This window comes from Microtus ochrogaster, unplaced genomic scaffold (genome assembly GCF_000317375.1).
Source record: "Microtus ochrogaster isolate Prairie Vole_2 unplaced genomic scaffold, MicOch1.0 UNK4, whole genome shotgun sequence".
Lineage (NCBI taxonomy): Eukaryota > Metazoa > Chordata > Mammalia > Rodentia > Cricetidae > Microtus > Microtus ochrogaster.
The window spans coordinates 17,874,635-17,889,650 of NW_004949102.1; the positions used below are offsets into that span (position 1 = coordinate 17,874,635).

Genomic DNA, 15,016 nt, shown 5'->3' on the forward strand with positions numbered 1-15,016 from the left:
AGAGGAGACAGAACAGATGCCAAAATACAATGGCATAGGAATAAAATTCTTTTGCTCTATAGCCCAGTGGGAGGAACTATAACTATGGTAAGTTATGCTATAATGAAATTCAACTAGAAGAGTTCAATAGTTTCTCATACATGGGGAATATATTGTTTGAGGAAGTTGAAGTTATCCTAATTTAATCATTGCTCATTGTATACAAGTATTCGACTATAGTATTCTACTTCACAAATATGTTCAATATTATGTCTCAATAAACATAAGAAATAAATTCAAGTCAGTAAAGGAGATATATAAAAAAATTAACTCAAAAAAATGTCAGGGAGAATCCACATCACAGTCTGAGAGACCGTCTGTACATAGAAGGACCCTTTCTCTAGTATAATGGAAAGGATGGAAAACAAAAGGCTTAAAAATGTAGATATGGCTCTGAGTTTGGTGGTGTCAGTGTGTTCCAAAATGGAAGTCCTTACACTACCAAATCAGTGGCCATTTGATGAGAATAAGTATTAAAAGTTACTTTAATAGCTCTCTTTGAAATAAAAAATATTTCTTTGTGTCTTGATAAAATGTATGCAAGACCTACAGAAAAGTGATTGCTGAACTTTCCAAAAGGTGGAATGGTCTTCAGGGTTCGTGCTTCACAGAAAAAGCTGCCAGACATTCTGCAGGACACAGAAGAAAGCAAATGATAAACTTTGCCAGTACAAGGCAGAAAAGATCTTCAAATTTCCTGCTTCATGGAAAAGTCTGCCAGATATTATGGGCCTGCAGGATGAACATGGATGCCCCAATGTTACAAACGAACTTTGGGTGGCTGTCCAGGCAGCAAGATGTTTCTGTCAATTCTAGAGTTTTGGAAGGTGCTTACAATGTACTTCTTGTTTATTTAGGTAATACTGTATCTTTATGGGGTCTTTGATGGAGCTGAAGATAGTTATAGTTTTCCTTAGTTATGATTAAAGATAAATTAGATATAAAACTTTAGACTCATTAAAAATATTGTAACTTTAATTCTTGCTTGATGCCTGTTTTGTATATGTAATTTTACTATGATAAAGTTAAAACCCTCCTCTTTATTTAGATAGAAAATGGTAGATGATGTGGAATTCCCTTCTGTATGCTGTGAATATGTTTTATTACTATTGGTTAATAAAGAAGCTGTTTTGGCCTATGGCAGGGCAGAATAAAGGCAGGCAGGAAATGAATATATATATGGAATATTTATGTATGTTTAGCCCATCATATTGATGAGACTATAGTTGAATATAGATATAGCTATATAGAGAGGGAGGGAGGGAGAGAGAAAGTAGGTGGGGTCAGGAAGATACCATGTAGCTGCCAAAGGAGAAAAACACTGGAACTTTACCAGTAGGCCATAACCTTGTAGTAATACATAGACTTAAAGAAATGGGTTAATTTAAGATGTTAGCTAGGAATATGCCTAAGCTATTGGCCAAACAGAGTTGTAATTAATATAATTTCTGTGTGATTATTAGGGTCTGGGAGGCTGGTAAATGAACATGCAGTCTCTGCTTACAGAATAATTGCATATTTTCCCCTTTCCCTTTTCTTTTCTCTAAACCTTCCTATATGTCTCTACTTGTTCACTTTCACATTCATGACCTCTTTTGTTAACTAATTATCATCTATCTATCTATCTATCTATCTATCTATCTATCTATCTATCTATCTATCATCTGTCTGTCTGTCTGTCTGTCTGTCTGTCTATATCTGTATATTTCTAAATACACAGATTCAACCTGGTCAGTTTGTATATTACTTGTTTATATTTTTTTCAATAAGAAAACCATAACCAAACAAAATGTATAGATGTCCAGTCCCATTGGATACTTCTATAATTCCCACACCTAAGATTCAGGAACCATTGATGTAGATGGGGAAGAAAGATTATAAGCACAAGATATTGAGTCTCCTTCGAGAGCTAGAATCTCCAACTATAGTCTCACCAACACGATGAGCTAAACCTGACATTTGCTGGTTACTCCCAACATAAAAACACCACCATTTCACTGTTGGGAATATCTTGCTTGGTTTGTCATTATAGTGGTTCTTAAACTTTAGGGCAGAACTGCTGATTGCTTTTCTCCTTTGGTAGCTTGCATCACCTCTTCTGATACTATGAGAGTTAGTCCTCCATGAGAAAGCTTATACATTTGTTCTAGACTGATTTTTCCTAGTCCTGTGTCAGGTGTGTGTATTGTTTTCAGTAATAGGACCTTTCCTTCAGGTTCTGGGAGGGAATGACAATAGCTTATGCTATTTAAAGAGTCTTTAATCCCCATCCCCAATATCAACTGATAGCTAAAAAGGGCATTTCCCTTGACTGACACTGGGACTTTTGTTAGTGTATGACTTTTGGGGAAAGCATTATCACTACATGTGGTATAACTCCATTTAACGTGCACACACACACACACACACACACACACACATCTGCATTTAAAGTGAGTTTATAAGATAATTTTTCCTTATGTTTTTATCAAACACCTTTAATGGTTTTAACTTTTCTTCATCCCTCTTCTCTCTGTCTTAGGTTGACTTAAGTCTTTCATTTCCTCTCTTCTTCCTTCATAGCACCTATACCCTACTCTCCCTTCTTTAGACTTTCTTATTCCCATACCCATGGCCCCTTATACTTTCTATGTTAGCCATAACTAAAAGAGAATATCCAACATTTGTCTTTCTGGATTTGAGTTACACCACTCAATATATTTTCCATTCCATCCATTTACCTGTAAATTCCATTGTCTTAGCTACTGCTCTATTGCCGTGAAAAGATACCATGACCACAGGAGCTCTTATAAAACAAAACATTTAATTGGGTTGGCTTCCTGTTTCAGAGGGTTAGTCCTTTAGCATCATGGTGCAACATGGCAGCGTGCATGCAGACACGGTGCTGGAGAGGTAGCTGAGAATTTTGTATCTGGTTCACCAGGAAGAGAGACACATATACTGGCCCTGGCTTTAGGATTTGAAACCTCAAAGCCCACTATCAGTGGCACACTTCCTCCAACAAGGTCACACCTCCTCCAACAAGGCCAGACCTCCTAATAGTTCCAGTCGCTAGTGACCAAGCATTCAAGTCTATGAGCTTATGTGGGCAGTTCCTATTTAAATCACTGCATCCATTCCCTCATTTTTCACAGCTGGAGAATTCTGCTGTGTCTGTACTATATTTTCATTATCTGATAATGACATTATTATCATTGTAGGACACTTATTTTTAAATGACTTGATTTTGTTCAAGTCTAATGAGTGTGTGTGTGTGTGAGAGAGAGAGAGGGAGGGTCTCATTTAAGACAAAAAAGGAGCTTCTATGACTGAGGTTGAGGGCTGTGTAAATCTTTTGATATAACATAGTTAGAATGCAGTTTGACAACATGACCATTTAGCAAACAAGACAAAACTAAAGAAGAACAACAAGAAAACCAACAGTAGGTTCCCCTAACATCTTCCACTTCATAGTCATACCTTTCCCTTAGCACACTCAGAATCTACTAAGAAACTGGTGATTGGTCATTTTGTATAAATAAATAGTTTGTTGCTAAATTTTTCATTACTAAAAGTTTACATTTTGAAAAAAGTAGGAGTCGTAAGTTTCCATTGTCATTTATTGGATGCTTTGGATTTTGAAGACAGTTATTAATTCATTGCAGAGACTGCATTATTTTACACGGAGTGGTATGGCTTCTCAGTTGGAATGCATTGTTTTCAAGATCCATCTTGCATAAGGATGAATTTCAGTGAAGAAGCCCTCACTTCCCTTGGTTATGCCTGCTTTCCCCCAGGACAAAATTCCGTGAAGCCTCCCACTGCAGATGGCTGGAGCAGCTGAAACTTCCTGACAGAAAGAGATGACAAGATATCAATGTCACATTGTTGTCATGGATCAAGAGTAAATTCTAAGACACGGCATATAGCAGTAGCAAACTCTGGAGGAATGAATTTATTTTATGAAAGGGGTGACAAATTTTGCTTCGATCTGCTCTATTCTTTCCCTTCGCAGTTCAAGTTTTATCTAACCAGAGTGCAAGTAAGAGAAAGGACAAATGCTCTGTCATAGATCTCTTCTACTCTAAGAAAGGACAAATGGTCTACCTTAGATCTTTTCTACTCTGAGATGGAGAGGGGAATGAAATACATCGCAGACTGAGCAGTCATGGAGAGGGATTTTAGCTTTCTGCCCTTTACCTGTGGAAAGTCTTATTAATATTTGATGTTTCATTTCTCAACACTATCTCTCTTCTCTAACAGACCCTGTAGTATCTTTCTGCATGGATAAAGGAGAGATACCTTAATTGAAGTTATAATGTTAGGTGAACGCCCTATGCACATGATGTTCATCCTTGTTTCTTGTTTCTGTTTTTGGAGAATGTGCCAGCATTCAGATTGGGAGAGAGAATACTGATTTGTCCATGTCAGGATGTCAGGATCACTGACTGTGGGAAAGAAAAGACAGATGAGATTTAGCGCTGTTCTTTGGACAAGTGACCTTGTGACCCTTCAGCCCTTAGTTTGAGAATCAATTAATCTGAGAATATCCAATGTACATAGCTATCGACACTCCAATCCTTCCTATAGTTCCTCCCAGAAAATATCCATGGTGAAGAAATACATCCCAAAGTCTCTTATCTGTCCACCACTGGATGTATAATTTTAGATACTGTGCTTAATCCACACTTTTTTGAAGTGATTGTGTGGAGATTATGAATGTCCACAAAGAAAAAGAAGCAAAACCCTTGGACTTCAAAATTCCTGTTACAACCTTTTTTGGGCATCTGTTTCCTCATCTTTACAATTTATCACATTAAACAAATATATATAAAATTACTCTTTCAAGCTTTATTTATATGTTAATTTATTCATTGTGAGTGTATGTAGGGTGTGCTTATGCCATGGCAAGCCTGTGTAGGTCAAAAGAAAATTTGTGGGATTCAGTTCTTGGCTTCTACTATGTAGGTTCTGGGGACTGAATGGAGGGCATCAGTTTTAGTGGCAAGTGCCATTACCTAAAAGGCCATTTTGCCAATCCCTAAGACCAGGCCTGGTTATCATGAGACTGCAGTGGATAGTCTCACACAGTGGTAACTACTTGTGTATGTATCTAAACATATATGAACACAGAACGTTTTGGTAGAATACTATCATTAGGAATTTCTAAGCTATAAATTGAACTTTATGTGATTGCTATTCCATGTCTCTCCTCATTGTCTGGAACAACATTATGTAGTTCCTGGCTATAAACTGATCATTTCTAAATGGCTATTTCCATATATATGTATCTATATAGAAATACACACACACATTCCCCGCCCCTTGCAGTCGTATTGTTCATCTCCATCATAGAAAATGCTACTATACTGTAAACATCTGGGTACAGGGCTTTAACTAGTAAAGAGTGGTAATAAAGAAAGAAATCAACAATTTATCAAACTAGTATGGTGGTATCTAAAGAGCTGATGGTGTAGCTAGTAAGGTGGTGCTCTGTGGAGGAAATCAAAACATGTCAAGTCAGAAGAGAGAAAGAAAGAGAGAGAGAGAGAGAGAGAGAGAGAGAGAGAGAGAGATTATATTCAGCTTTATGTATTTGTATTTTCGGGAAAAATCCACTCAACAAACTTATGTGAAAGTAACTTAAGTTAATTGAAACAAAGATTTCCTTATAGATATTGGAACATTTGTAGGAGAGGTCTTTTAGAGATAGTATGTTGGAATTATTTTAACATACAAAGCTGACACAATGAAATCTTTATGTAGTGTAGTTTCCTTTATTTCAAATCGTACCTAACAAATTACTTTAGTAAGGTGTGATGGAATTACTTCAAATAAAGCTTAAGAAGTCAATGTCAAAACCCACATAAAATATTTTTTGTCCTTTTTTATAAAGAAAGCTTAAACACTTAGAATCGTAGTCAGTTTGTTTCTAAACTAAAGTACAAAGTTTCAAAATACTGAGGAAATCAGTTTCTATAGTTTATTTGTTGTAAAAAAAACATATTTGGAAAGTTCTCATTTTGTTTTCATGGTGTAGACACCAGAAGCTGGGTTTAAACCTGACTAAGCAACTTTGAGAAAATCTGAAATAAACATAACATACAAGCAGCCACTGCGTAGCTAACAAGGACTAAAGGCCATGAAAAAGCCATGTTTGAGGTGAATTTTCTGCAGATATCAGTACACTCTGTTCTTCCCAAGTCAAGCTCGTAAGCCAGAGGGATGTGTACTTACACTATAGGATGTGATTATTTTCCCATAACGTGTGTCAGGCTAGAGATGTAACAATGAGCCACCCAAGTCTACACCCCCAAGTGAGGAACTTTCACTTTTGACACAAGTTATGAAAACTATACTCTGTAAGGAACCAGCACTGGCTAGAGGGCAGACGGTTCCTTCAACCATTTCTTCGTCATCCAGGGTCCAATGAAAAAAATGTGTCCTTATGTTCCTGGACACAGCTTGGGTTCTCTGTGGTAGAGAGTTGAAAGCGTTCTGCATTCCCTCACCTATCACAAAAGCATTGCTTTTTCTGAACTCCCTTCTAAGATGTCATGGTAGGCTTTCAGCAATCCTCACTGAGAAGCCCACCCTCCACCTTCAGTACCATCTTTATCAATGACGACTCTACGTTCTAAGTCATTTGCATTAGGTTTGCTAGCCTCAGTTCTCAGTTTTAGAGACAGAACAGTTGCAGCCCACCCTATTTGCTGCTGTCAGAGTAGCTGCCCCATATATTTTTCTGTTACTTCCTGGGAGTACGAAGTCTTGGTGGTAATCACTACAGGATCAAGAACTTTATATTTCCTTTTTCTATCAAGTATCTTCAACCACATCTTTCCCCAGCCCTGGCCTCCCCAAGATGAAGTCAAGCACTCACAGTTTTTGTAGCTATTCCAGATCCATGTTGGTATAAAGCAGGTTTCATTAAATATCATGGGTTCCATAGCTATGGCTATAGTTCCCACGTGAGTGTTTATAGTAGCCGGATAAGAGAGTTTTATCAGCATCAGATCATTTTTCCGGGTATTTGGGTCATAATTAGGGTGGACTACCGTCAATGAGTAACTGTATATCTGCTCTCTCTCATTTTTGATGTTAGGTTGATAAACTCCCAGTCGGATTTTAGCTCTTGGGGAAAAAGAAAAAGCAGATGGATGGAAGAGAAAAGTCACATAATGTCAGGAGTCACTTCATCCAATCAACTTAGTTTTGCTTTTCAGCTGAAGTTCATTAAAATAAACTAATGTTGTGTATGAAAGAATAGTTTACAGGATTGCTATATAATCAATATGCATATGGAATGACCAACATGGGATCCCAATATCTACAGCATACTCAATAGCTCCTACTCTAATTATAATCTGAACTAGCTGCTGGAAGAGAAGTCACCACATTTGACTCGAAATTCCAGAGTATACTCCATATTTGCTCAGGCAGGTGTTTTGAACCTGTACTACTGATTCTACCATTCCTAATCTATCCAATGCTCCTCTCAGGACTACATAGTTATTTTTTCATGTGCTTTCTACCTTGATCCTAGATTCTCAAATTTCCATGAGTAGTTTTGTAGAGATAACAAGTCATGTTACATTCTCTAGGCAAATTCAGATGTCTCTGTCACAAGGAGGCTAGTCATACAACATATCAAAGAGGCGTTCTCTTCCAAGAGAAGCTCACAGTTCACAGTGATAGTCTAATTAGGACCGCCAGTTCCAGCATCATGCCAACTGCTTGTTTTCTGTGTTTTCTGTCCTAATGCAGAAGCAAACCTTCAAGCTCTGTTGATTCAAATTTGTCTTGAATAACCAGATGGCTAATAGTAATAAGTTTGAAATGGAGCTGAAGCTCATTCAACATTCTTTTATTTTTCTAAAAATTTAAACATGTTCTTTTATTTTATGGGAATGAAGTGCTTTCCTTTGTTGTGTGTGTGAACTGCATATGTGAAAGTGTTGGTAGAGGCCAGAGAGGACATCAAATCCCCTTGAAACGTTGAGTTACAGATGGTTGTGAGCCACGCGGTGATGGGTGATGTGGGTGCTGGGAATCAAATCAGGTAGTCTTGCAAGAGCAGTAAGTGCCGATAACTGTTGAGCTATTTCTCCATTCTCTCAGTGGATTCTTGACACCCTACAATACTGAGATTCTCAGAAAGAAAAAAGCAATGTTCTTCCTCATATGGGGATCCTCGCTTGTACTGCATTCATGCATGCGTGTAAACAGATGTACACCTAGTTATAAAATGACATTTAGAGAGGATAGGAAGGAGTAGCAAGTGATGGAGGAAGAATGAAATGACATGAGTTGTATAAGAGAATATTTTTTCTCCTTCTGATTCTGACATGACTTTTCTTTTGTTGAGAGTAAGTGCATAAAGATGTAATTGATAATGAAGTCATAAAGCCCTATGTGAAGCTGCATGACTTTAGCATGACCATTCTAAATGAAGCTCAAAGAGACATGTGGAGTTTGGAACTGGATAGTGTTTGCTTGAGTGACTTTGTTTATCTAGCTGTGTTATGTTTTTACTTGTGATTACACTGCAATTAAATGATTAAAAAATACATTTTAAGAGATGCTTTATTTTATACAGATCTTCCTTGCTTTCTTTTGTTTTACCTTCAGGATGTGTGATCTCTGCCTCCAACTTCATCCTTGTGATCCCCTCCCTTACCCCATACACTTAGCCAACACTGCTTCTTCAGCATGCTTAAACCCTTATACCTTTGTTACATCAGAGAGATTGAATGTTGTTTCCTTGCCCTGGAACATTTCTAGGCTTTATTCATTTAGTTGATTTGTGCTTTCCTGTTGGCTCTATATCTTCAGAGGCCTAACATGCCCAACTTATACATCCCACTCTCCACACCTCGCTGTCCTGTTTTGTTCTTTACTTTTGGTCACTTCTATTCTTGTATCAGAATGTAACCTCTATGAAGAAAACTTATTTCTATTTTGATACCTCAATGGTTATATTAAAAAATATAGCAAACAATTGGTGAACGTTTATAGATGAATATTTGAGAAAAGTCTTCTTATTGATTTCTTTACTGAGTTGCATAAAAATGGAAGAAGATTCAATCTTCTTGGATTATCTAATTACATGAAAAGTATGGAAGGTTGCTTTCCAGACCAACTCCCATAGCCTTAGATACTTCCCAGATCCCACGATTGAGGAGCCACTTACGGTAAGGAGCAATGAGCAGCAGTGAGCACCCACTGAGGGTCAATGAGAGTCCCCACACAAGGCTCTGGCCTGGACTGCAGATAGACCATGTAAGGAACGTTGAAATCAACTGGCAACTGTTCATCTAAGTCCTGAATGTTTCCCAAAATAGCTTCTGGAGAATGAGGGATTAAGGGAAGGAACATAAAAAAAAGTTTAGTAAGGTAGATTTGGTTAGTTTTCTCTAACCAAAGTTTTTCAAAGTTATCAAGGCTTTTATTTTTGACATTTAAAATTTTCACACAAAATAACATGTCATACAAGATATACATGTTAGGAAAGTAATTATTATTTTTATTGAGATGGAGTTATATCAAAGTTACCTAATACTAAAGATGGGCTCATCTGATGCTGATCAGAAATTCTGACAGCACTATGTATTAGGAAAGTGAACAAACTCAATAAGTACTTTAAATATTAGTTCGTAACATTAACTTTTGTCAGTAATTGGGGCATAATTAAGGACTTTTTGACTTTGGTAGTGAAAAAAGCATGGAAACTAAAAATTTATTGACTTATTAATCCAGCTCTCCTCCTGAACCCACATATTTCCTAACATCTGATGCGGAAAAAGAAATGGTAGCTGTGTGGGGGGGGGAGGGGGTAATCATGTGTTCAAGTGCCTACTGAGGAGTTCCTAGGGATGTTTCCACAAAGCCTTGGCAGACAGGGCACTTAACATGCTCCCAGATATCCAAGGGACCCACAGAGACATTGGTAGGAATATATATGGAATAAGAGTCTTTTCTTTGTTTTCCTCAAGCAGCTAATTTTATCTTTAAGATGATTCCCCATTTTATACTCTATCTCACAAGCTATAGGTGGTTACTGTACCTGGTAACCACTGGAACACTTCTCTGGATTTTACCCTAAGTAGAAACCAGACTTCAAACTTACCTGCTGCACCCAAGAGAGTAAGGATGAAAAAAATCTTCATGACAAGCTATGATCTCACCAGCGCAGACTACACAGTAAATTGTCCCAATTTGGACACCTGGGACCTTGATCCAAGTGGCTGAAGGAGAAACACTTGTAGCAGGAGGAAAAGGCAAAGGCCTTACAGAAATCTTCAAACTGTTTTCTCAAGATCTGATCTATCAAGGTGTGTGGGAGTCACCAGGATCTGACTCTGATATGGGTATAGAGAAAGGAGAAGACCAAGACAGGACCTTGGTGCTTCCTGTTTGATACTAAAGCCCTCCCTAGTCATCAGATGTACCTGCTGACCTCTTCCCTCCCCTCTTTGTGACATGGCTGTTCTTTGTTGTCTTCCTCACCCCTTGCTTATGACTTTAAGTCTGCCTCCCTGGGCCCCTCTGCCTCTGCAGAGTCACCCTGGTGTCTCCAGAGGCTCTCAGAACATTGATGCATAAAGTATATTATCAACACCCTTTTTACTTCTCCCCTCATTTTTTTTTTTTTTGTGCTGAGGAGCCTATAGTTCTTATGGAAGTTAGTGGCAAAATCAGGACTCAGAATGAATTCTTCAGATCTCCCTTGACAAGACTAAGCTTTTCCTGAGATCCTTGCTTCTTCGGTGGTCTGGGCAGAACTGGGAGGAATGGGCTTCCTTCTTCCCAGAATACTCCTGTTCTCATCACCCTGCCTCTATTTCCTGTCTGGTTGACCCACCTATACTTCCTGCCTGGCTAATCAGCATTTATTTAAAACATGATTGACAGAATACAGACAATTCTCCCATACCAGATAGATTTGGGAGGTTTGTTAGTAAATACATACCAGCCCAGAGTTTAGTTCAGAACTTGCTTTTATACAGATTAAAGACAGAAGGCAGAACAAAGGGCAGTAGTGTCAGGTAACTACCTCCCTGCACTGTCCTTGGGAGGAAGCACAAGCAGGCAGGCTCATTACCTCTCATATAAGTTCTGCTGCAGCAAGCAGTCCCCTTTTCTATCTGGATGTGCCTTCGGCTGCCATTCACCAGCCTGTGTCTAGTGGATAATGTGTTATTTCTGATGGTCAAAAATGCTCTTTCCAATGGGCTTAATCAGAACATTCTCACATCTTTCAAGGATACTGAAGAAAGCAGAGAAGGCAAGCTTGACTCAAATGACTTATAAGTCAGAATTGATTCCAGATGGAAACCTGCTCCTATTAAGTAATTATATAACCATCTTCCTGTATACTGTCTATACTGAGTCTCCTGTGGACAGTACCCTTGTGTTCCTCTGGCATGTGCATATTAAAATATTAACCCGGGATAAGATGGTACAAAAAGGAGGCCATTTGAGAAGTAATTACACTTAAGTAAGGTGGGGAATGTGGCCTTCCCATGATGGAGTGTTTCAAAGGAGGACGGACCAGAGGTATCTCATTGGTAAGGACAAATCAGGACACTAATCCTCCCAGACCTTCCATTGCTTTCAAAACTGTATGATGGATGGGCTTTTGAATCCCCTTGGGTCTGCTCTTTTGTGAACTGACTTATGCATTATCATTATTATTATTTTTATCTCATCACTAGGGTGGACTATATTTTCTTGTTTAAATCTACTCTACTTATTCAGTGTTATCTGTTCTCGGGCCCTACTACTCATTATTTCTTTTCCATTGGGTCATTGCAGATAGTCACAGGAATCAGGTGGTTTACTGTAGACCTTTCTTTACAGTAATGATTGGTGAGATAATGATGACTTAAGAGACAATAAGAGAATAAGACACACATGCACGAGTGTGTTTGTGTGTGTGTGTGTGTGTGTGTGAGAGAGAGAGAGAGAGAAAGAGAGAAAGAGAGAGATCCATTATCGGGCTGGACTCAAAGCACAGATAACCACCATCTTTGAAACTTAGATCTTAAATGTGTATGCACTAACCATTTAAAATTTTATTCTGGGTTCCAGGTTCCTGCCTATTCCCAAAAGAACACATAATCCAATAAAAAAAAGGAGTACAGACCTAAACAGAGAACTCTCTATAGAGGACTCTAAAATAGCTGAAAGACACTTAAGGAAATGTTCAACATCCTTAGTCATCAGAGAAAAGCAAATCAAAACAACTCTGAGATTCCATCTTACACCTGTAAGAATGGCCAAGATCAAAAACACTGATGACAACTTATGCTGGAGAGGTTGTGGGGAAAAGGGAACGCTTCTGCATTGCTGGTGGGAATGCAAGCTGGTACAACTCCTTTGGATGTCAGTGTGGTGATTTCTCAGAAAATTAGGAAACAACCTTCCTCAAGACCCAGCAATACCACTTTTGGGTATATGTCTAAAGGATACTCAGTTGTGCTATAAGGACATGTGCTCAACTATGTTCACAGCAGCATTGTTTGTCATAGCCCGAACCTGGAAACAACCTAAATGCCCCTTGACAGAAGAATGTGTAAGGAAAATGTGGTACATTTGCACAATGGAATATTACACAGTAGAAAAAAATAACAACATCTTGAATTTTGCAGGAACATGGACAGAGCTAGAAAACATTATTTTGAGTGAGGTAACCCAGACACGGAAAGACAATTATCATATGTACTCACTTATAGGTGCTTTTTAAACATGAAGCAAAGAAAGCAAGCCTACAAACCTCAATCCCAGAGAACTTAGACAACAATGAGGACACTAAGACTTACATAGATCTAATCTACATGGGAAGTAGAAAAAGATACGATCTCCTAAGTAAATTGGGGACCATAGAGAAGGGTTAAAGGGGGTAGAGGAGGGGAGAGGTAGGGAGGAGAGTAGTGAAAAATGTAGAGCTCAATAAAAATCAATAAAAAATAGTGTAGCCAAAGCAAAAAATAAATATCCTTGGTTAATTTAGTGTACAATCTGGGCTCATTTCATGGGATGGGATTAGGGATAGATTATTGCCAGAGACCATGGCTATTCCAGTAGTATGATCATCAGATTTCCATTATTTGGATCAATATCTAAGATAATTTGAGAAATATTTGTGTTTGCTCATGATTTCTGAGGTCAACACTTAGGGCTACATTCCTTCTGGGTCATGTGAGGCAGAACATAACAGCAATGGGGGCATGTGGCAGCGGGCACTCACCTACATGTGGATGGAAAGCAGTAGAAGGTACGTGAGATTGGGGACCGTGGAAATTTTTACAAAGCTATACCTTCAGTGCTGCTGTATTTCCTCAGTTAGGACTCAGTCCCTGGAAATTCCACCAAACATCTAACATAGAAGTCATGGAAATGCTAATATACCTTTGGAAAACAAGATTTTGGAGAAAGGGGTACTGGTAGGAGAAGGTTAGAAAACAGGAAAACCTTGAAAAAAAGAAAAAGAAAATGGCAGCACCCTGTCACCGAAGGGGATGAGGACAGTCTGGGAGTCTGGGCTTTGTTCTGTCTTTATGGTGAACTATTTCAATTACTTTGGTCAACTGATTTTTTAACTTTGTATTTTGGTGTCATGTTCTGAGTTTTATAACTCATGCTACATGGCAGGTAAAACTAAGTGTTCATTTTGGCAACGTTTCTCTGCTATGTTGAGAAACTTATTTCAAAAAAAATGCAGTGAGAGCAGTCCTCAGATTCATTTTTGCAGCAGCAATGTTTCATAGAGTCTCCCATATGTCATCGAACAGTGAGTTATTAGGTTAAATAAATGACAAAAGACTCTTTCAAATTCCATAAAATTGTTCAACATTCTGCTCACCTTCTCATTTTTGTTGTTTTTTCCTTTTGACCTGTATTTATTCTTTGACAATTTTATACATGTGTATACTATCTTAATATTTTCCCCTAATTTTTGAAATAAAATACTTATTTCTATTTTCCTTCTCCTCCCTCCAGACCCTCCCATATACTCTTCATCCCTCTCCTTCAAGTTCATAGTTTCTCATTTTGCTAATTGTTATTGCGTGCATATATGTATGTATGCTTTATAGATATACATTCTTGAATATAAACTGTTTAGTCTGTATAATATCATTCTGAGTTTCCATCCCCATTATCTTCTTATTCTCCTATCCTGATGAAAACTTTCTTCAAAAACAACAACAACAATAAAAAGTTTGCTTATGTTGGTGTCTTTAAAAAAACTCATTGAGTTTAACTATAGTTGTTGCTTTGCAAAGAAACCTACTGGAATCTGAGCAATTTATCAGCAGCTGCATCACTGAAGAAAATGACACCCTTCTCTCAGCAAGTCTGAAGAGAAAGTTCATCATTACCAAACAAAGACAATATGTAGACAAATGTATGGCAGAATACAATGTTTTTATTTCCACACCCATTCCAGGCACACTAGGAAAGTGAAGTTGAGTATGAGTGAGTGGCTCGGGAGATATCAGTTGGCATCAATGGTCTGCTGAATCCAGTCCAGGTAGTTGCACACTTTGGTGTACACACCAGGTTTCCTATCCTCACCACAGCTAGTGTCCCAGGAGACAATACCTTGGAGCTCTTCATTGCAGACCACGGGGCCACCAGAATCATCCTGAAACAAAAGAAAAAGACAATCAATCATTCTTGTTGATACCCACAGGAGAGAATGAGGTTTGATATGGTCATTCATTATCCTTGGGCTGTTTCTCAAGTCCTTCAACTGATACCCACTCTACTCCTGAAAATCCAGCACACAGCATCCTTACCATATTAGTAGTACATTTATTTTTTTATGGTCCTGCTTCTTTCTACCACAGTCCTGTAGAAGCTATAGAAGAAGAAGACTGGAGAGATTTAAGACCGCCCCATCAGCTCTGCATTTCCACAAGAGTTCCCTACAATACATCTCAAAAAGTTGCTTATATGTATTGTCTGGACAATCTTAACACTGATTTTTTTT

At 38.2% G+C, this 15,016-nt stretch overlaps 1 protein-coding gene and 1 pseudogene across 1 annotated transcript; both read right to left on the reverse strand.

Moving 5' to 3' along the window:
* Positions 1-3,718: 3,718 nt before the first annotated feature.
* LOC101995600 (probable inactive serine protease 58) lies at positions 3,719-10,457 on the reverse strand. Its single transcript, XM_005365874.2, has 5 exons — positions 10,148-10,457; positions 9,212-9,365; positions 6,902-7,152; positions 4,321-4,466; positions 3,719-3,868 (listed from the first exon to the last, which is right to left on the reverse strand). Exons 1-5 carry the CDS (start codon positions 10,185-10,187, stop codon positions 3,719-3,721), a joined length of 741 nt encoding a protein of 246 aa, XP_005365931.1. The 5' UTR covers positions 10,188-10,457.
* Positions 10,458-14,518: 4,061 nt separating this feature from the next.
* The window catches only part of LOC101995891, a 5,368-nt pseudogene continuing 4,870 nt past the window's right edge, over positions 14,519-15,016 (reverse strand).

Coding starts and splice junctions, on each gene's coding strand:
- LOC101995600 (XM_005365874.2), bottom strand. CDS start 10,187: ATGAAGATTTTTTTCATCCTTACTCTCTTGGGTGCAGCAG. Junction 9,366..10,147: donor TACTCTCTTGGGTGCAGCAG/GTAAGTTTGAAG, acceptor CTCATTCTCCAG/AAGCTATTTTGGGAAACATT. Junction 3,869..4,320: donor ACATTATAACTTCAATTAAG/GTATCTCTCCTT, acceptor TCTTTCTGTCAG/GAAGTTTCAGCTGCTCCAGC.